General features: G+C 44.2%; 1 protein-coding gene across 2 annotated transcripts in view; it reads left to right on the plus strand.

Moving 5' to 3' along the window:
- The window catches only part of heatr5a (HEAT repeat containing 5a), a 39,260-nt gene that overhangs the window by 4,175 nt on the left and 13,266 nt on the right, over positions 1-21,819 (plus strand). The window contains exons 4-32 of one of the 2 annotated variants that reach the window (XM_088087153.1): positions 422-530; positions 1,582-1,731; positions 1,827-1,998; positions 3,483-3,643; positions 3,750-3,999; positions 4,116-4,271; positions 5,026-5,276; positions 5,994-6,105; positions 6,527-6,679; positions 8,186-8,285; positions 8,410-8,519; positions 9,261-9,430; positions 9,557-9,720; positions 11,022-11,127; positions 11,512-11,702; positions 13,330-13,489; positions 13,624-13,813; positions 13,953-14,122; positions 15,039-15,065; positions 17,348-17,492; positions 18,169-18,351; positions 19,374-19,613; positions 19,684-19,862; positions 20,154-20,222; positions 20,306-20,485; positions 20,660-20,891; positions 20,989-21,093; positions 21,254-21,376; positions 21,517-21,644. In XM_088087153.1, the coding sequence (XP_087943279.1) occupies positions 422-530; positions 1,582-1,731; positions 1,827-1,998; positions 3,483-3,643; positions 3,750-3,999; positions 4,116-4,271; positions 5,026-5,276; positions 5,994-6,105; positions 6,527-6,679; positions 8,186-8,285; positions 8,410-8,519; positions 9,261-9,430; positions 9,557-9,720; positions 11,022-11,127; positions 11,512-11,702; positions 13,330-13,489; positions 13,624-13,813; positions 13,953-14,122; positions 15,039-15,065; positions 17,348-17,492; positions 18,169-18,351; positions 19,374-19,613; positions 19,684-19,862; positions 20,154-20,222; positions 20,306-20,485; positions 20,660-20,891; positions 20,989-21,093; positions 21,254-21,376; positions 21,517-21,644 (4,486 nt within the window). The remainder of the gene's footprint in view (positions 1-421; positions 531-1,581; positions 1,732-1,826; positions 1,999-3,482; positions 3,644-3,749; positions 4,000-4,115; positions 4,272-5,025; positions 5,277-5,993; positions 6,106-6,526; positions 6,680-8,185; positions 8,286-8,409; positions 8,520-9,260; positions 9,431-9,556; positions 9,721-11,021; positions 11,128-11,511; positions 11,703-13,329; positions 13,490-13,623; positions 13,814-13,952; positions 14,123-15,038; positions 15,066-17,347; positions 17,493-18,168; positions 18,352-19,373; positions 19,614-19,683; positions 19,863-20,153; positions 20,223-20,305; positions 20,486-20,659; positions 20,892-20,988; positions 21,094-21,253; positions 21,377-21,516; positions 21,645-21,819) is intronic. The other variant, XM_088087154.1, reaches the window with a different exon arrangement.

A 21,819-nucleotide genomic window follows, 5' to 3' on the forward strand; every position in this document is an offset into this window, starting at 1 on the left:
CTGTGTGCGTGTGTGTGTGTGTCTGTATGTGTGTGTGTGTGCGTGTCTCTGTGTGCGTGCATGTGTCTGTGTGTCTGTGTGTGTGTGTGTGTGTGCGCGTGTCTCTGTGTGTGTGTGTGTGTGCGGGCGTGTGTCTCTGTGTATGTGCGTGTCTGTGTGTATGTGTGTGCGTGTTTGTGTGTGTGTCTGTGTGTGTGCATGTGCGTGTGTCTCTGTGTGTGTCTCTGTGTGTTTGTGTGTGTGTCTCTGTGTGTGTGCATGTGCGTGTGTCTCTGTGTGTGTGTCTCTGTGTCTCTGTGTCTCTGTGTGTTTGTGTGTGTGTCTCTGTGTGTCTCTGTGTGTGTGTGTCTCTGTGTGTCTCTGTGTGTGTGTGTCTCTGTGTGTCTCTGTGTGTGTGTGTGTGTGTGTGTGTGTGTTTCAGGGCAGCCGTCGCGTGTCTCGGTGCTCTGTTTGAGCAGCTCGGCCGGATGCTCGCCGGCTCCTTCAAAGACACTCTGACCAACCTGCTGAAGGCCATGAAGAGCGCTGAGGTCGGTCTGCTGCTCACACGAACACGTCTGTAACTCTGCCGTCAGTTTTCACCGTCGGACGAGGATGAAACGTCCGCACCGACTCCAAATTACACGAGCGGTCCCGCCATGCACCAGCAATACAAACGTTTCGCTTCCAATTAATCAAATGAGTTTTATTTTTTGTGTCAGGATTTAAATTTACTTCTTTTTTTAAAGTTATTTTGGTTCATTTCAGCTTCAGTTTTTAATTTTATTATTAGATTTTTATATTTTTGAATTTTTCATTAATTCAACATAAAGACAGCACACACAACACACAACACAGAGGAGGCGGTTTTCATGAATTCACATATTTCTACTTTTAGCCTTTTCATGTCTATCTACTACTGAGTACATATTTAATGCTAATATTACTTCCCAGAATGTACTTATTAATTTGGCAAATACCTCCCACTTTGCTGTTACAGTCTAATGAAAAGAGCACAAAGTATGACAAAACTGTAACACTAAAAACAGAACAGAAACTAAAGTTAAAAACGAAAGACAGAGTAGAACAATTCGGCGGATACAGATACTGATTATTATTTCTTAATAAAGCTGATAACAGATATTTGGGAGCGATATGCATTTACAATAGAAATGTGTATGTGTATGGAATATGACAAACTCCAACACAAAACTTTGTTAAATGCCCTTAAAAAACAGCAAGCTCCTTGCAACTTTTTTTTGTTTTAAATAAAGTCAAAATTAAAAAAAAAAAAATTAAAATAGCTTCTTGATGTTTTACAAATTAAAAGTTCCTCTCAAGCGGACACTTTCTTTGCACTTTTTGAATTAATTAATTTTATTGGCGATCATTTAAATAAAAGCGCTGATACAGATAATCGGCAAAAAGGCCGATAATCTGTTTGTTGAATCCACAAATTCCTCTAAAATCATGTCAACTTTCCTTCTTCTGAAACAGCTTTTGGACGTCATTAGGTCGTAGATGTGTTTTCTGGTGAAAGTCAGTTTGTCGGTGAAGCAGAAAGTGCGGAGGTGAAGATGATTCCCGCTCTTCCTCCCTCAGTCTCAGGGCCGCTTCGAGATCATGCTGAGTTTGGAGAAGATCCTGCGGGGTCTGGGCGTCAGCGCCGTGCAGTGTCACCGCGACGTCTACAAGGCGGCGAGAGGCTGCCTGACGGACCGATCCATGGCGGTGCGCTGCGCCGCCGCCAAGGTAACGACGAGCGGCGCGAAGCGTGTCCTCCTTCCCGCTCACGGTTTTCCAAACGTGTGACCGCTGACGTGCGTGTTTGCGTGTCGTCCTGTCAGTGCCTGCTGGAGCTGCAGAGGGAGGCGGCGTTTCTGTGGAGCAGCGAGCTGGAAAACGTGGCCACGCTGTGCTTCAGAGCCTTCGAAGGATCCGGCCACAGCGTCCGAGTGTCGGTGGCCAGACTGCTGGGGACCCTGCTGGCTGCAGCCGTGGAGCCGCGACAGCCCGCCGGTACGACTCAGCGACGCTCAGCTGCCTCTGAGAAAGTCCGAGCATCGTGAAAAAGTTCAAATATTTCCATCAGTTATTTAAGGAAGCGAGATGTTCTAAACTCATCATATAAACCAAAATGTTCAAGCTTTTTTTCTATTTTAACTTTGATAATATGGCCTACAGCAAGAAAAAATGTCAAAAGAAAATTCAAAATATTAGAAACAGTCGACCTAAAAAATACAGACGAGCTGACAAAAACCTGAGCGTCAGTCAGAGCTCCGCCCACACTGATGCAGGTGTTCATAGTAAAGAGCACAAAACCCACTATTTCTGATTTTCATGAGCTAGAAGACATAATCATCAAAATTATTTAAAAAAAAAGGCTTGAAATATTTTTGATTTATGTGTAATGAATATACAATATACGGAAGTGTACCTTTCTGAATTAAATTACAAAGAAAGTTGAACTTTTTCACAGTATTCAGATTTTTTGTGATGCAGCTATAAAACCCAACTCTGGTTCACCATCTGTGTGTTTATGGAAGCTGTTTAAATCCTGCTGTGGGAAATATAATCATTTATTTATAGAGCACATTTCATCCAAAGTGCTTCACATAAAACACACGAAGCATCAAGTAAAAGTGCACTACATTTTAAAAAGGTCATTTAAATACAATTTGAAAATGCCATTAAAGAGCTAAAGCACTGCAAACCTGCAGCTACACCACTTTTCCTGTGCTGCTTTCACATGTTTTTCACAAGCATTTTAACCTTTGACCTCTGCGCAAAATGGTGAGATTTCTTTGAAAAACACAGAGAAAAGGCTATGAACAACTTGGTAGGAAATGTTTCACAAATTGTAAAAAATAAGTAGATTTAGAGATTTTTTTAAAAACCAGGGAAAACTATATTCATAATTCTCATAATTACACATTTAAAATAATGTTACAAAGTTATTATAACTTTTAAGCACTCCAGTTATTTTTTACTTTCTGAAACCCAACTATTTTTCACATGATTTTCTTGTTTTTCCTCCTTTTTCCCCTCATTTTGTGTCATCTATTTTTTATCTGCTCATTGCATTCTTCTCGTCTTTTAAAAGAAATGAAGCCACTTGCTCAAGTTTCAAATGGTTAACATACCATATGTCATTTTATTTACTCAAATTTATTTCATTTTATTTTACTTCATTATTTTATTTTTATCTTATTTTCCTTTATTTCTATTTTATTTGATTTTCCTGTATTTCTATTTTATTTCATTTTCTTTTATTTCTATTTTATTTCATTTTCCTTTATTTTTTTTTCTTTTTCTTTATTTTATTTTACATTATTTTACTTTATTTTATTTTTTAATCATTTTATTTATTAATTTTTTTAGGGAAGTGAGGAAGTCCAGGAATATTCTGGAGATTTTCCATTTTTTTCCCAGTTTTATGCAGAGAAAGTCCAGGCATGATGATGATGTGTTAACAGTTTTTCTTTCTTTTATTTTCCCATCAGCTCCGAGGCAGAGTGGGCGGGCTCGGAGCTCCCTGGAGGAGGTGATGGATCTGCTGTTGGCGGGGTTCCTGCGTGGCGGGGCGGGTTTCCTCCGAGCCAGCGGGGACATGCTGAAGGGGACGAGCTCCGTCAGCAAGGACGTCCGCATCGGCGTCACACAGGTGAGTCGCCGACTCAGTGAGCGAAATCAGGGCGCTTCGTGAAGTTCCCCAGATCTCACACACACCTCCTCCTCCTCCTCCTCCTCCTCCTCCTCCTCCTCCTCAGGCCTGCGTGGTCTTCGTCTCCACGCTGGGCGGCTCCTGGCTCGAGGCGAACTTCCCAGTGTTCTTGTCCCTGCTGATGGAGCTGGCGTCCCACGGCAGGGCCACGCAGACTCCGGGCGACGCTGTGGTGACCCGTCGCTGCGTCTCCTTCATCCTGAGGAGCACCCTGGGGTCTCTGCTGGGGGAGAAGGCTCAGACCAACGCCGCCAAACAGCTGTGCCTCGCCGTGGCAACGCAGAAACGAGCCATCGGTGAGCAGAGAGACGGTCCTCCGTGGACACAGCAACTTATTTATTTATCCAAAACCACAAGAAGCGCCAGTGCTGACTCTCAGTGTGTGTGTGTGTGTGTGTGTGTGTGTGTGTAGACGCAGCTCTGACCGATGGGAACGTTGAGACCAGAGTTTCGTCTACAGACGTCGCAGCCAGTCAGCATGTGTTGGTCTGCTGCCTGCTGGAACTGGGAGGACTCATCCAGGGACTGGGATCCACCGCCGCCCCCCTGCTCACTGACAGCAGCACAGGTCAGGCGCGCACACACACACACACACACACACACACAGACGAGGGGTCGAGTTTTTCAGGGCCGATATCGATTATTAGTAGTTAAAGAAAGCGATAACAGATATTTGGAACTGATGTGCATTTACAATAAAAATGAAAACCCTTCTGATAATAAATAATAATAATAGATAAGAAACCCTTCATGAGTCCCACAGCGGGCCTCTGATAATAAAGTACGGTGAAACCAGAGAGGACGATGCAGACGTTACCTGCCAGCTTTGACGTTTATTTTCGGATCAGCAGGAAACTGAAAGTGAATCTGAAGAATATTTAAAGTGACAGATGCAGAGCGTCATCGTTTTTACTGCGTTCAGAACGTCCTCACCGCCCAGCACGTTAACTTTAAGGAAATTAGATTTTCCTTAAAAACGTCCCTATTGGGCTACTCTGTTTTAAGTTGTTCTGCTTTGTCTTGTTTTACTCTATTTTACTTTTTTATTTCTTTTTAATTTCTCTGTATTTTTTACTCTTTCATTTTTATCTACTTATATGATTTTATTTTATTTTACTTTATTTAAATTATTTTTTTACTGATTAAAATTATGTCTTGGTTTCAATTTCCGTTATTGTATACGTATATTTACGTGTGTGCATGATGACGCACTGTATTCATCTGGTACGAGGTCAGGTCAGAGGTCAGAGGTCAGGGGTCAGAACTCTCCGCTGCCTCACTGTTGGACCACAGGAAGTTGATTTGCTGTCATTTCCGTGCAGCCCTCCTGGACACGGTGATCTCCGTCCTCCTCCACCCTGCCGCCTCCGCCTCGTTGGCCGCCGCCTGGTGTCTGCGCTGCGTTGCCATGGCGATGCCGTCCCAGTGTTCCTCTCTGCTGGATCGCTGCGCCGAGCGGTTGGCGGCGCTGAAGTCTTCCCCCGAGGCCGTGGCCGGGTACGGAGCCGCCGTCGCCGCCCTGGTGGCCGCGGTGCAGCACTGCCCACTGGGAATACCTCACACCAAAGGCACGGTGGGTAAAACACGCGAATGGCGCCTCCTTCATTGTTGCACGCCCGTCGTTGCTGTGTGTTGTGAGAATGCTCCAGAAAAAACGAAAGAAATTTAAAGAAAATCAGCGGGCCTCTGGTTCGTTTACGTTTACTTCGCAGAGCAACGGCGAAAAACATCGTAGCACTCGATGTTATTCGCTCCACCTCTGTGTCCTCAGTTTAAAGATTTTTTTGTTTTTCAAGATTATTTTTGGAGCATTTTATGCCTTTAATTGATCGGAAAGCTTGGAGTGGAGGGAGGAGGGAGAGCAAAGGGCCGAGGCTGGAATCGAACCCGCGGCCGCGTTCTCTTGTAGAACGTTTCTCAGACTTTTGGACTTTTCTAAGATTTTAGGATGTTTCTTTAATTTTATGACTTTTCCAGGATTTTAGGATGTTTCTGTGATTTCGGGACATCAGTGTCTCAGCTGTGTCCTCTGTGTCCTCTGTGGGGGATCCTCCTCTGGCTCTATGTTGATGCTGTTTTATGTCTCTGACACCTTATGGAGACTAAAAGGACAAAAACTAGTCAGTCACTTTATTTTTACTGTCAATTAGAAAATGTTTGGGGCCACCAGGGACCCTATCAGGGGCCAGATTTGGCCCGTGGGCTGTATGTTGAATGTCACTGCTGTGTATATTAGTGTATTAAGTGTGTGTGTGTGTGTGTGTGTGTGTGTGTGTGTGTGTGTGTGCAGGTGGTTCTGTCTCTGGCTGAGGAGCTGCTGCGTTCAGCGTCTCAGAACAGTCGTATCTCTCTGCAGAGGACTCAGGCCGGCTGGCTGCTCGTCTCCTCCATCATCACTTTGGGTAAATCCTCGTCCTGAACGCCATGAGCACTTCCTGTCTGTGCACCGAGCAGCAAACAGCTTCAGCAGCTTCACGCTCAGACACACGAGCAGCAGGCTGTTTGGCTTCTGCTGCCACAACCGCCAACTATGAGACCTGAAAAATAGGCAGGGATTTAAAAACCAGAGTGAGGGGTTATAATAACAATAACAATATGAAAAACGACAACAATAATAATAAAAATATATTTCATTCATAGAGCGTTTTTTTCACAATACTCAAAGATGCTTAAAGCAAAATCAGAATTATCCGAAATATCACTGCAATGGCATTTTAATGTCTCTTTCTCTGTTTAACACAAACCGTTACCTGTCCACTGTGTGTGTGTGTGTGTGTGTGTGTGTGTGTGTGTGTGTGTGTGTGTGTGTGTGTGTGTGTCCAGGGCCGGCTGTGGTGGAGCACCACCTGTCCCGTCTGCTCCTGCTGTGGCGCTGCGTGTTTCCCGCTTCACTCAGGGAGCAGGAGATGGAGCTGCGTCGAGGGGACTACTTCACGTGGCAGGTTACTCTGGAGGGACGCGCCGGGGCGCTCTGCGGTCAGTCTGTGTGTGTGTGTGTGTGTGTGTGTGTGTATATAATCATACGCCTGAGGGATACAAAGAATCTCAGTTCTACTGAAAATACTGTATTTTACCTGCAGGGTGAACTGAGGGAAGGAAACAGTTAACTTAAACGCATTAGCCCTTTAAAACCTGAGCTTTTTTTAATCATTGGGAGAAGGCAATGAGCAACTTTTTACTCAAAACTAACACAAAATTTGTAATAAATAAATAAATAAAAATAGACCTGCAAATTTGCACCAAAAGAGATAAAAAAAAAACAAGAATAAAATAAAAAAAGAATGACTTGGAAAAAAACATGTACATATTTTTCTGAAAATGTCCCTTGTTCCCTTTTTTAGGCACTTTTATGCACTAATAATTTATCTCCTTTTTAAAAAAACAAACACATTTTTAGGTTATTTTCTTGTCTTTTTTCCTAATTTCTTACAGTTTGCTGGGCTATTTTTTTTTTAAAGAAACCAATATTTTTTTCAGGTTTCAGAGGTTTTAATGCTTACATGTTACACATTGTATATTTTTGTATATATTCTTAATGGTGTTCTTGCTTATGTATATATAGCTTTTTGACCATATTTATGTTCTTATACCTTTTTAAATACTGAAGTGTTTACGTACTGTAAATACTTCAGTATTTACAGTACGTAAATACTGGCCTCAGAGCGACTGTAACAAGCTGAATGAAGTATTTCTGATTCTGATTCTAAAAGGCGTCTGAACGCAGCACGAGAAAACTGATGGCGATCCAGGTGTTAAAGTGTTAAAACAATCTGAAAATACAAATATGAGAACGCTTGAAAGAATTTGAATAAACACACGAATATCCAACAACACAAAGACATGTTTTATGTCAAAGACGTGTCAGTAGTATGAAGATAAAATGATCATGTCAAACCCTGATCAAATCCAGAATATTTTCATATTTTGAATAAAAGAGAAATTATACTGTGCATTAGAGGTTGACAGATTACCGGCCTGGGCGAATATTGCAGCCAATATTTGGCGTTTTGATGATTATTTATTTAAATGATTGCAGATAAAAGTGATTAATTAAGAAGTGCAAAGACCGTGTCAGCATGGGAGGAACTTTTACTTTGTAAAACCTAAGGGAGACATTTTTATTCATTTATTTTTTATCCGTTTTCACTCGACTTTCTGTATGTGATGTTAAAGTTTCAGTTTTGATTAAAGATTTGCTAAAAGCATTTAAACAAAACTTTCTGTTTGAGTTTGTTATAATCTAGAGTCTGAAATGTTCATTTTTATTGTAAATTCACGTCAGTTCAAAATATCGGTTGTCAGTGTCATTCATTACCAATAATCAGTATCGGTATCGGCCCTGAAAAACCAAAATTGGTCGACCCCTACCGTCCACGTAGATGTCGCTGATAATCTTTTATGCACATTTGAGGTGTTTAAGTTTTGACGATAATTTTAGATCTGAGGTAAATGACACGTGTGTTTGTACGTGTGTGTGAACAGGCATGAAGAACCTGCTGCTGCACTGCAGGGAGCTCGTCACGGATGACGTCATCAGCCGTCTGCTCACGCCGCTGGCCTGCGCTGTGGCCCTGCTCACCAAGTCAGTCCGCTAATCAAAACTATTCACATAAATAATCCTCAACCAGGTTATTTACCTGTTTGTTCCACTGAAACCTTATTCTGTGTGTGTGTGTGTGTGTGTGTGTGCGTGTGCGTGCGTGCAGGCTGCCTGCTCTCCTCCGGTCTTACGGCAGTTCAGTTCGCAGCTGGTCGATCGTCTACAGACAGAGAGTCTACGAGCTGCTCGCCCTGCTGCCTCCTCACACATACCAAGGTAACAACACACTTCCTTTTTATTGATTTATTTCCTTTAATTTTTTGTAATTTTATTAGCCGACAAGATTAGTTAGATAATAACAAACAAACAACAAACAAAAAGTATAGAAAATTTCCTGAAAAGTGGTTCAAACGAAGCAACCCCAAATCAACAGTAAAACACAGAGATGCAGATTTGCATCGGACTAATATAAAACCGTGATTTTTGTGTTTGCCGAAATATAATAGATAATTTGCCCTGGAATTTTTACTTGATAAATTATGGACATGGTTGTTTCACACGGAATTAAAATCACAGATTGGCTTGATTTCTATCAAAAATATGGGAAAAAATAACCCCAAATTTAGCAAGGAATTAGTAAAAGAAAGTATAGGAAAACTGCTGGAAAATTAGTGAAAACAAACAAACAAAAAAAGCAACACCAAATCACAGAGATGCAGATTTGCACAGGACAGATATTATCCTTGGACGTCTGTGTTTGCCGAAATATGGAAAGTCATCATGTTTTTTCCATGGTTTTTGAAAATAAATAAATAAAGACAATTTGCCCAGGTTTCAAAGGGTTAAAATAATTTGATTGTATTTCGATCTTTGCTGAGTAGCAGTTTTTTGTGAAAGGAAATAAAAGCCCATCCCATAATAGACACCTTTCCCAAATAAAAGCCTGTTGAGGTCAATGATTAATTGGCTGTTTAATGACATTTTTCGGTAATAAAGTCTTTCTCTCCGTTCCTGCAGAGAGTTTCGGTTTGGTGATGAACCAGCTGGTGTCGGATCTGTCCGGTCAGGACAACCTGAACCAGCCGTGCTCAGAGGTCACCCTGCTGCCCCCCCTCTGTCACCCTGACGACCTGCAGCTGGTCGGCACCGCCCTCCACGACACCGACCACAGATACATCGAGGAGCAGGTGACGAAGCTGCAGGATGGTAACTGTACGCACAGGGCTGACGAGCACGGTGATGACTCTGTGTGTGTGTGTGTGTGTGTGTGTGTGTGTGTGTGTGTGTGTGTGTGTGTGTGTGTGTGTTTTCAGCTCCATGGCAGCAGTGTGGGAGGGGGCTCTCTGGATAACGATGCCTTCAGTCTGTGTGAAAAGAGCGATGAAGCTCCCGCTCCTCTTCCTCCTCCCGTCGCTCTCACCGCCGCCGCCGTCCGCCTTTTCGGAGCGCTCTACCCGCACATCATCTCCGCTCAGAGGTAACTCACCTGATCCAGATTCAGACACTTTATTGATCCCAAGGAGGGCAATTTATCAGCAGCCTACCTCGTCCAACAAACAGCATGTTAAAGGTCAAAAAACACAGATCAGCAAACACAAAGTTAAAAAACATAAAATAAATATCAATAAAATGAAACAGATAAATGAGTAGACATTGTTACAAGTATTAATTATAAAACGTTAAAGGCACAGTCATTAAAATAACATTTAAAGAGACCTGAAGGAATATTGGTTAGTTTTCCTCGGAGGTACATGGTAACGGTGGCCTGAAGGCATCTTATTTATTTAATTTTATTTGACCTTATTTTATTCTATTCAAAAGGGACCATAGATGCAGCAACCGGTAACTCCACAAATTCTTGCTACTTTTCACTTTATTTTTATATTTTCTCGACACCATGGCCCCCTCTGCCGAGGCATGACTTTTCTATGACAGAGTGGCACTTGTCAGCACCGGGAGAGGCTGTTTGGGGTTTGAACTGAGTGCAGCGGACCGTGAGAGGATCTCACTGGTGGCCTGTGCCGAACGGCGAGTCAGACCAGAGGAAAACTGAAACAAAACTGATCAGGGCGAGGCCGACCCGACCTGGACCGAGAGCTGTTCCTCCGTCAGGCCTTCTCCTGTCTGATGTCCACCGGCAGCAGTGAAAAGTGGACGAGATGCGACTGATGCTCATTCAGCAGCGGTTTTTTAAAACCATGGCCCCTTCTGCTGAAGCACGACTTTTCTACAAATTATCAGCATCGGGGAGAGTTGTGTGGCGCCTGGACTGAATGCAGCCGAGCACGAGAGGGTCCCCACCGGCGGCATTTAAACTTTGTTTAAAAATAAATACAAAGACGTCTATTTTACCCAAACTTTCCTGCTCCCCTTTCAAAATAAAGACACTCTGACAACGCCTTTGGACAGAATCCCATCAGTTTTGAAATATTTGCACGACTGTGTTGTCGGCAGTGCAGCAGCTGTACGATTTGATAAATGAGTGGAATTTGTGTTTATAACTGTAGAAATACAGAACTCAGAGTGGCAGGCGGCGATGCAGAAGCGTCACAGCAACAACAGCAACGCTGCCGTAAACACGAGCGTGAAACACGCTGCAGTTTGGCGAGGTCGCTGTCTTGCACTGCTTTAGCGTGAATCAGGTCTTAGTCGTCTTTTTCACTGGACTTTTTCAGGTCTCCGCTCGAGTCCAGTCAGCCTGCGTGGTTGTCGGCTCAGTGGAGCTCGCCACGATTAAAAGCAGATTTACAGATGAACTCTCCTGTGTGTCTCTGTCAGGGTCAAGATTTTGGAGCAGTTTGTGGAAACGGTGAACCAGCTGAAGGGTCAACGCCAGCAGACCGTCCAGATGCACGTCTGCGCTGCCCTCTGCAGTCTGCTCAAGGTACTGCACCTGTCCACATCTCGACATACTGGCACGAAAAAGAGAAATCCACTTTGTTGTGAGTGGATTTCTAATCAGTGATGACGGTAAATGCAGTCAGCTGAACGACAAAGTCCTCTGTGCTGTACTGACAGAGAACCTGAGATTTTACATGTACACGGAAACGGACAAATTCTCTTTTACAGTTTGTGTGTGCGGGACAAATATTTGGGGATAACTGGAATCAGTCTGCAGACTCTTGGATCATAGTTTGAGTTTAAAGCTGCTTTCAGATATTTGATGTCCAGCTGGAGGCTGCAGAACAAACCTTTCACATGTTATCAGTTTATAAAGGTAAAACAAGAAAAACTAACCTGTCCTCCTCCTCCTCCTCCTCCTCCTCAGCACCAGGCTGGTATTCGGGGCTCTTTGGGGCCAGAGGAGGTGCGTCCCCCGGCGCTGTCCCTCCTGACGGGGGCTCTGGAGAGTGTCAGTCCTCTGCTGCGCTGCCTGGCTGCTGAGGGTCTGGCGCGGCTGGTTCAGGTGGTCGGAGACGCCGGCTTCACTGTGTCCATCTCGCTGCTCTGCTTCGACAGGTGGGTGGACGCCAGAGGTGTAGAATGGGGGTCGACCGATATCAGTTTTTCAGGGCTGATACTGATAATTAGTATTTCATGAAACCAATAACTGATATTGGGAACCGATGCATTTACAATAAAAATGAACACATTTCTGTCAATATTTAGAATATGAAATATGAACTCCAACACAAAACTTTGTTTAAATGCCTTTAGTAAATGTTAAATAAAAACTGAAACTTTCAACATAAAATACAGAAAACTACTTTTATATAGTCAAGTAAAAATCTAAATAAAAAATGAATGGATAAAAATATCTCCCTGAGGTTTTACAAAGTAAAAGTTCTCATGCTGACACTTTCTCTGCATGTATTGCAGACTGCCTTCCCTGCTGTTGGTTGAGTGTAATTGCACACTTTTTCATTAATTTATGTTATCAGCAATCATTAAAATAAATGCCGATACAGATCATCTGCAAAATCATTAATTGGACAGACCGATAATCTGTCGACCCCCATTATAGAGCAGTCCACAAAATAAAAACCCAAACGCATCGGCATCGGTTTGTTTTCATGTGTTTAGAACAGACACCAAAATTCACCAAAATAACACACACCTTCATACAGTTGTTTATTCCTGTAGTTTTAGATGACTACAAACAGTGTCAGAGTGGACTGTCACTGCAGGAGAGGATCTTCGGGACGTTAAACGTCGTTTTTTATTGGATGTAAAGAAGTTTCATGTAGTATTTATTTGAGTTTTTTAAAGCAATTTGTTGCTTATTTAAGAAATAATGAAGCAGAATTGTCGCAGATATATAAATAAAATCACAGCAATCTATATGCAGTCTCTGGGATCTTTAAATAGAAACAACAGAAAAAATTAAAAATCAGGTCATAATTCAAAAATATTCATCACACAGACGGTTACATAACAAACACAGAATTAGTCCAACAAATCTTTAAATAACTGAGATCCAGATATATCTGAGTGTGTCTGAGCCTGTGAGTCACACACACTGTGAGTGAGTGTGTGTGTGTGTGTGTGTGTGTGTGTGTGTGTGTGTGTGTGTGTGTGTGTATATTATATATTTAGGACAGCTAACGGAGGCCTCCTGTTGGGTTGTTTTCATCTTAGTGGGATCTATACATATTTTCATGTTATGCTGTATTCTACTTTTTGCAGTTTTTTAAGTTTGTCCTGATCTATTTGTTCATTTTGGAGGATTTCGAAGGTGTACTATGCAGGATTTGTTGCTTACTGTTTGTAAATGCAGTATTAAAACTTGGCCCTCCTTCAGGGGAAACAGAAGTATCGGCTGCCGTACCACCAGACTACGGAGCAGCTTCTTTCCCCAGGCTCTGAGAATCCTAAACTCCTCCTCTGACTCTAAAAAGTGTCGCAGGATTTAGGGGCAGATTTTAAAAATGCCAAATAAATCTAGCTGCCTGATGAGACTGAGAGAGCTCCAGCCGAGCTGCAGCATAAGTGAAGAGAGCGCGCAGAGGTGACAACAGTCAGAATCAGAAATACTTTATAGGTCCGCGGAGGGATATCGTGGTATCTAGAATTAAAACGACAAAAATGAGTTTTACTTCAACAACTAGTACTCTGATAAACTACCCGTCTGATGTCGACTGTCCAGGCTGAAGACGGCTCGGGACGCAGCGTCTCGCAGCGGCTACGCTCTGGCTCTGGGGGCGCTGCACCGCTACACCGGAGGAATCAGCTCCCCGCAGCACCTGTCCACCTGCCTGGGAGTCCTGTTCACCCTGAGCCAGGACAGCACCTCACCTGAGGTCCAGGTACACCGGCGCGCACACACACACACACACACACACACACACACATCTGCTCCTCATCTGTCCACATGACGTCACAGATCAACACACAAGGACACTCTGACTTCCTGTCCTCCCTGTGTGTCTGTCCGGTGCAGACCTGGTCTCTCCACAGTCTGTCTCTGGTGGTCGACCTGTCGGGCGGTCTGTACCGCGTTCACGCTGAGCCGTCCTTCACGCTGGTGCTCCGCCTGCTGCTGTCGGCTCCGCCCACCCACCCCGAGGTGCACCACAGCCTGGGACGCTGCCTGCACGCCCTCATCACCTGTCTGGGCCCCGACCTGCAAGGTACCCCGTCACAATCACACCTGAGGACATATTCACACCTGAGGACAGAGAGAGAGAAACAGTCAGCTTTACTGTGTGTGTTATGTTTGTGGGGTGAAACTGCAGCAGGTGTGAATGATGTTTTTGTGTTGATGTTCAGGTGAAGGTGCGGCGGTGTCCGGTCTGCGCTCCAGCTGTCTGGTGGGATGCGGCGTGATGCAGGATGGTCCGGACTGTCTGGTTCAGGCCAGAGCCATTTCCTGTCTGCAGCAGCTGCACATGTTCTCGCCTCCACACGTCAACCTGGCCAACCTGGTACCTGCGCTCTGTGTGAGTACACCTGAACTACACCTGAACTACACCTGAACTGCACCTGAACTACAGCGCCTTGAAGCTGGCCAGTCAATCAGATTTTATTTATGATTTTTGCTACAAACGATAATCAAAACAAGATAACTGAGATAAAGCGATGATTGTTAAATCCAGCGCTTCTCTCCTCACAGCGCTGCGCTCAGATTTAGAGGCTGTTTCCACGGCAACAGTTCTTGCATGAAATGTTAAACTTTCTTGCGTTTCGTCCTTGCGTTCACACGGCAACGGCATTTTGGGGTCCTGAAAACGCAGTCTTTTGAAAGCGGGTTCCAGAGTGTAATCTTTTGAAGACGCCACCATTTCTGTGGCCGTGGAAACTGGCGCTGATGCTGTGAGAACAGTGACATCACAGGCGCGCTTCACGCATGAGGATCGCTCTCAGTGTTATCATATCAATGAGGATTTCTTTTTTTTTTTTAAATGCGAAGGGAAGACTCTTCTGTTTTCAGTCGGGACGTTCTCGTCTAAACGTGCCCTTAGTAACTTCTTGTCAAACTTAGTGACTTCATCTCTAAAAATAATGCGCTGTCAAAGCGACCGCCGCAGGTGCAGCCTGCTGAGCTGTCATTTTGTTAACGGCGGCGCTTTCAGGACGGCTGCTGGCGTTTAATTTACGGCTGAATTTTAATGATTCGGTTCGTGCAACGACACAAAATCAGACAGCTTCCTGCAAAGATCCACATCGTGCTGAAGTCATCAGTGATGCTGCATGCAGCCTCGTTCCTCAATAGATGGTCCGTGGCCCCCTCAGAGTTACGGCAGGGGCCCGCCACATTATTGTGTTAGTCTGTAAACTGTGTGTGTGTGTGTGTGTGTGTGTGTGTGTGTGTGGGTGTGGGTGTGTGTGTTTTTGACCCTGTCTTGTGTCTTGCAGGAGATCTTGTTGGATTATTCCATGTTGGTAGGTTCTCTCTCTCTCAGGCCTGAAGCTGCTGTTTGTCTCACTTTTCCTTTTGGCTTCTTCTCCCCAAATACTTTTGTGTTTTTGGAGAAAGATTTCACCCACAGAATGACGGTGTGTGTATCAGTTACTCAGCGTGTGTTAAGGTGAGCTACAGCTGGGCGATATGATCTAAAAATAAAATCCCAGATTTCTTTTCACACCAAACCCGATCTACGATTTTAATTGATTTTTTTCTTTTTAAAAACAATCTACAAATCACAAAGAAATTACTCAAAAATGTGCAGTCATTTTAGCAAAATAAAAAATTCAAGCAAACAGAATTTCCTTTCTGATAGTGAGGTAAAGGGATTTTCCCTTTTTTGGGACTTTTACACTGAAAGCTGCTGTAATCTCACAAAGCCTCTTTACATGAATTCATGTCTGTCATATTTTTAGCGACGTGCAGCGGCTGCATCAGTAGCAGCTCTGCAGCGGGTCTCTTTCCTGTTACACGGGACACAAAATGACTCCACTGATGTCGGCAGCTTTTTTTCGGCTGTTGGGCCGATGTGGTCTCGTGCACCTGTGAGTGAGACACGTTTCGCACACTCGGCTGCAGAGTCTGACGTGTGGAAATAAAATCGGTCGTGCTGCGGTCTCAAAAACAAACTCGCAGCGGACTGTGGTTTGTTCAGATCTGACGCTGCAGAACTGAAGCTGCTCCAGTTGACTGACGAGACTTTTTTTGGAGGGTGTTTTTTATTGTCATTAATGCACGCTGTCATGTCGTGTGTGTGTCTCTGGGAGGGAAGCACGGGTCACGGCGTTGCCCGCTGTGACTACGGAAGCCCAAAGGGGACAGTGAAGGAGAAAATTGAGATTTGCATTTTAAAAAATCACCCTAAACTAAATAAATTTGAATGAATCAATAAAACTGATTTCTCACCCAGCCCCTCTGTGACGAGCCCGACAGGAGAAACAGATGTTTTTTAACATGAAACTGCTTTATTGAGTGTTTTCCTCTGTTTGTTTTGGAGAAGAGGAGACGTCTGTGGATAATTCAGCTCCCAGAAAAACACACTGCACCTTTAAGAACAGTAAAGCTGAACTGAAATCAGTATTTTTACTGCTGTTAAAATGATCCTTCAGTTTATGATAAACGTTCATCTGAACATTTCGATATACAAACAGACATTTTGTGGGTGAAATATTCTTCTGCCTGAAACACTGTTTTATAAAAACACCTCACACATTTTCCTTTTGGGCTTTTTAACATTTTCCTTTGTATTGATATTAACTCTGTTGTTGCTGACCGTTTTAAACTGTTTGTGTCACAGTTTTTGTGTTTGGATTTTCCGTTGCTTCACAGACTGACGGCTAACCCAAAATAACACGACTTTACCCAGTTTGCTTTAACAAATTCTGCTGCTGCCTGTTTTCATCTCCTGCAGTCAAACCGCGCAGGGTCTCCTCCACAAAGAGCTCAGTACCAGCTGATGAGGATGATGATTGTTATTATTATGATGATGATGATGATTATTATTATTATTAGCAGAAGAGGATTTATTAGCAAGTAGCTTTTCCCTTACAAGGAATTTGCAGTAAACATAGTAAGAGGAATGAAAATAAAAATAATAATAAAAATAAGGAAAAGTATTACAACACTCAAGAACTTGGAATATAGGATAAAGAAATAACAATAAAATGTAATTCTGTCAATTTGAAAAATGAATCTTAAATATGTCTCTGTTGACCGTTGTGATCTTAACTTTAAAGTGACAAACGGAGGACTTTGAAAATCACACTTTGATTTCTGAGACATTACGGCATGATTATTAGAGTATATTAATCTGTTCATTTGAAGAATAATTAACCGAGAAAATTACTGTTAGTCGGTACCTCATGATATTTAAAACAGACCTTCAAAAATAAGAAGATTGACATGAAAATATATATTTAATGAAGATTTTTAAAAAAATTTTAGCAAAAGTGCTGAACATCTTCCAAGTTTCGAGAATATATCATGTTTTTTTTTTTTACTGTTGGACAAAAGACGTCACCTTCAGCTTTTTGGAAATTTGCTTACTTTTTTTTTCTTTTTTTAGGAAAATGAATCAGTTATTAAAATATTAATGACTTGGAGCCGTGATGTAAACAGAGTTCAGTTTCTGGAGGAGACACTGTGTTCAGCTGCATGCGTCCTCTGCTGAACCTAACAGAGGACACCTGTCGTCCACATGTTTACGCCTGCGTGTGTGTTTGTGTGTGTGCGCCTGTGTGTGTGTGTGTGTGTGTGTCAGGCTCACCTATGCAGCTCATACCTGTGTCTGCGTCGGGCCGTGGTGGCGTGTCTGCGGCAGCTGGTGCAGCGGGAGGCCGTGGAGGTTTCTGAACACGCCGTGACGCTCGTCAAAGAGCTGCCCAGACGAGACAACACCCAGCTGGGTGAGACACACCGAGACACGCTGAGACACAAAGAGACACAAGGAGACACACCGAGACACTCTGTCCTCTCACTGCTGAGACACTCTGTCCTCTCACTGCTGAGACACTCTGTCCTCTCACTGCTGAGACACTCTGTCCTCTCGCTGCTCATCATTCCATCATTATTAGTAGTCTTAGCCCCATATATGTTTCTATGTTTTTAGGATGTTTTTTAGGACAATTCCAGAATTTGAGGACATTTCTAGGATTTGAAGACATTTCTTGGGTTGCAGGATATTTCTCAGATTTTAGGACAATTCTTGGACTTTAGGACATTTCTAGGTTTTTAGGATAAGATTTAAGGACAATTGGGACAATTTAGGACAATTTTCGTTTTTTAAACTTTGTTTAAAAAATTTCTAGGATTTTAGGACATTTATAGGCTCTTAGGATGTTTGATGTATTTATTTATTTCTTCTACTTAATATTATTGTTATTAAACCACCTTAAAGATTCAGACATAAAAAAATACTTGAAATAATAATTTTCTTCTAATATGGTTTAAGTTTTATTTCTTTTATCATCACAGTTTTTGCATATATACATATATATGTATATATATATATATATATATATATATATATATATATATATATATATATATATATATATATCCTCACTCCTCCTCCCTCTGCAGATGTCACCATAAAGGAGGTGGGACTGGAAGGAGCTCTGTTCACCCTGCTGGACCGTGAGTCAGATCCTGGTCTGATGAGGGACATCCAGGAGACTCTGGTCCACATGATGGCGTCCAGCGCCACTAGTGGGAAACTGGGACACTGGCTCAAACTCTGCAAGGACGTTCTGTCTGCAACCACGGGTGAGTTCAGCCCGACACACGCAACATGCACAGACACGCTGTCAAACTGACAAATAAGTGTTTATTTATTAGTAGGGGTCGACCGATAATGTTTGTTCAGGGCTGATACCGATACGATTATTAGCAGTTAATGAGACCGATAAGCAATATTTGGAACCGATCTGCATTTCCTACAAAAGGGAAAATCTTTCCGTCAATATTAAGAATTTGAAGTATAACAAACTTCAACACAAGACTTCGTTTAAGTGCCTTTAGCAAATACTTCATCAAAACTGATAAGTTTAAAAATAGCTCCTTGAGGTTTTACAAAGTAAAAGATCCTTCTACACTTTTTTGCACTTTTTAAATTAGATAATTTTATCGGCGAGCATTAAAATAAAATGCAAAAATAAAAAGATAATCAATAAGTTATTAAGTAAGGAAGCGACTGTTGCGTGTTGTCCTAATAATATTAAAAATGTTAACTGTGGAGGAAAACCAGCCTTCGTCAGGGTCTCAGGTTGTTTCTGTCATGTGACCCCCTATAAATCACCATGGAAACTACATATACAAAACAACATAAGCAGCATCTTTTTAACATTGTTTTTATCAAAATGCAATATTTACTTTGTGTGTGTACAGAAATTTAAAAGAAACATGTAAAAGATTTTCATTACAAAATGAACAATATTACAGCCAACTTTCCAAAAATATTTGATTTGAACTCATTGTGAAGTAAACGAGGAAAATAAAAATTTTTTTTAACTTGGACTCTATTTCTTCAACTTTTTTGTCTCAAAGTGACTAATCATCAGTCTTATGAAGCTGGTCTAGTTGGAGAAACAGGGTCAGGGTTGAAAATGACCAAAGTTGCCCTAAAATCTGCCATGATAAGTTCAAAAACATTTAGAATTAACCGTTCTTACCATTATTAACTTTATTTTTCGATAATATCTGTCGGTGTTTATTCACACCTCTGAGAAAAAGCAGTAAGTGGACTTTGAGTCTCTCAGGGACAAACTGTCTCTCTGTCTCTCCTTCAGACTGTCGGGCTCCTGTGGAGGCGCAGCAGGAGGACGAGGAGGCGGACCCCAGCAGAGACGACGACTCCTCCGCCTTCAGGGCTCGTTCGGAGTCCGGTGGCCCGTTCACGGCGCTGCGCTGGGCCACGCGCCGCTTCGCCATGGAGTGCGTGTGCCGCGTCATCGCTCAGTGTGAGACTGCGGACGCAGCGCACTTCGACATGGCTCTGGCTCAGGAGCGCCGCCTCCATGAGTCCACCGGTAAGACCCCGACAGACCGGCTCCATTCAGTGTCTCTGACCCCCCTGACCCCTCGCCTGTCTCCACACAGACTTCCTGGTCCTCCATCTCGGCGACCTGGTTCGCATGGCGTTCATGGCGGCGACGGACCACAGCGAACAGCTGCGGCTGGCGGGTCTTCAGACCCTGCTGGTGATCATCAGGCGCTTCTCCGCCATCCCTGAACCCGAGTTCCCCGGTCATGTGATCCTGGAGCAGTACCAGGCCAACGTAAGGACCACTGCATCACCAGCACCTTGTCTCAGTCAGCGCAGGGTCTCAGTCAGCACCTTGTTTCAGTCAGCACCCTGTTTCAGTCAGCACCTTGTCTCAGTCAGCACCTTGTCTCAGTCAGCACCTTGTCTCAGCCAGCACCGGTATTTTTTTTTTTATTTTATTTTATTTTATTTTATTTTATTTTATTTTATTTTATTTTATTTTATTTTATCAAATCAAATTTTTTTCTGTTTTGTTTTCTGTTTTCATGCGTGTGTGTGTGTATGTGCGTGCGTGTGTGTGTAGGTGGGAGCTGCCCTCAGACCAGCCTTCACTGCTGACGCTCCTCCTGACGTCACGGCTAAGGCCTGCCAGGTGATCAATCATCAATAATCACGTTAACGACCCTGACTGACACGTCACTGCCGTGACCTTTAACCCTGCCCTCTCCTCCGCAGGTGTGCAGCGCCTGGATCGCCAGCGGCGTGGTCAGCGACCTGCGTGACCTGCGGCGCGTCCACCAGCTCCTGGCCTCCTCATTGGCTAAAGTCCAGGCAGGGAGGGACGCGTCCAGCCAGCTGTACAACGAGGCCACCGCGACCATGGAGACGCTGGCCGTGCTGAAGGCGTGGGCCGAGGTGGGACTGTACTGGTTTTACTGGTTTCACTGGTCATCGCGCTGTCTCTCTATTGACTCACCAATGACCCCATTTGTCACAGCCAGAAACTGTAAAAACAGAAATGACTGTTGGATTTCAGATTTCAGGTGATTCCTGCTGTGTGATTTCGGCTGTTTGTTTTCGGTCTCTCAGGTTTACATCGTCGCCGTTCAGAGCAGCAGACAGAAGGAGCGCTCTGATAGGATGGCTGACCTGTCCGTCTCTTCCTCTGCGGCCAATCACAGCACAGAATCGGGAGGGGCGGGCCTCCTGAAGCTGGTCCAATCAGATCTGTCGACGCTGAGCCGCCTGTGGCTGGCGGCGCTGCAGGACTACGCCCTGCTGACGCTTCCGCAGGAGTTCTCCTCACAGCTCCCTGCAGCAGGTAGGAGGAGCAGGAGGAGGCGAGGAGCAGCAGGAGGAGAAGAAGCAGTCCACAGGAGGCGTTTTATTTACAGTGTGTCCTCCTCTTTCTCCTCCAGGAGGCTCCTTCTACACCGCAGAGACCGTCAACCAGGCCAGACCTCACTACTCCTCCTCCTGGGCTCCTCTGCTCCACGCCACCTCCCTCTGGCTCCACAGCACCGGTCAGTGCTCCTCCTACTCCCTCCTTCTTTCTCCTCCTCATCCCTCCACTTCCTCCCTCCGACTCCGTCTCTCACCTCACTTGTTTTCCTTCTTACTGCCTCTTTCTCCTCCTCCCTCCTCTCACTCCTCCTCCTTAGGTGTGTCTCTGTGTTTTTTTAGGTTTTGTGATGTCAGACGACTCACCTGCCCACCTGTCCAGACCGGCCACGCCCACCTCCATGGGCGGGGGCGGAGCCAAGAGTCCAGAGGACGTCAGCAGTGACAGACTGCACCTCATACTGGGTGAGAACTGGTCCCAGCATGAGAACTGGTCCAAGCATGAGAACTGGTCCAAGCATGAGAACTGGTCCCAGTATGAAGCTGCTGTTGGTTCTGTTAGAGGTTTTTGTGACGTGGTTTTGGTCCTGGTGTGTCTCCGTCAGGGATCAGCGTGGAGTTCCTGTGTTCTCCGCACTCAGACGACCAGATGGAGAACATCACTTCCTGTCTGCGGGCGCTGCAGGCGCTGCTGGACGTCCCCTGGCCCCGCGCCAAGATCGGAAACGACCAGGTGAGACTGGGACACACCTCAGTCCCGACCTCAGTCCAGACCCCAGTCCAGACCTCAGTCCAGACCTCAGTCCAGATCTCAGTCCAGACCTCAGTCCAGATCTCAGTCCAGACCTCAGTCCAGACCGCAATTCAGTCAAAAAATTGGTCCAGAATCAGCTGGACGGACAGATCAG

This window comes from Plectropomus leopardus, chromosome 14, assembly GCF_026936395.1.
Source record: "Plectropomus leopardus strain MGB_pleo_1.0 chromosome 14, ASM2693639v1, whole genome shotgun sequence".
NCBI classification, from domain to species: Eukaryota; Metazoa; Chordata; class Actinopteri; order Perciformes; family Serranidae; genus Plectropomus; species Plectropomus leopardus.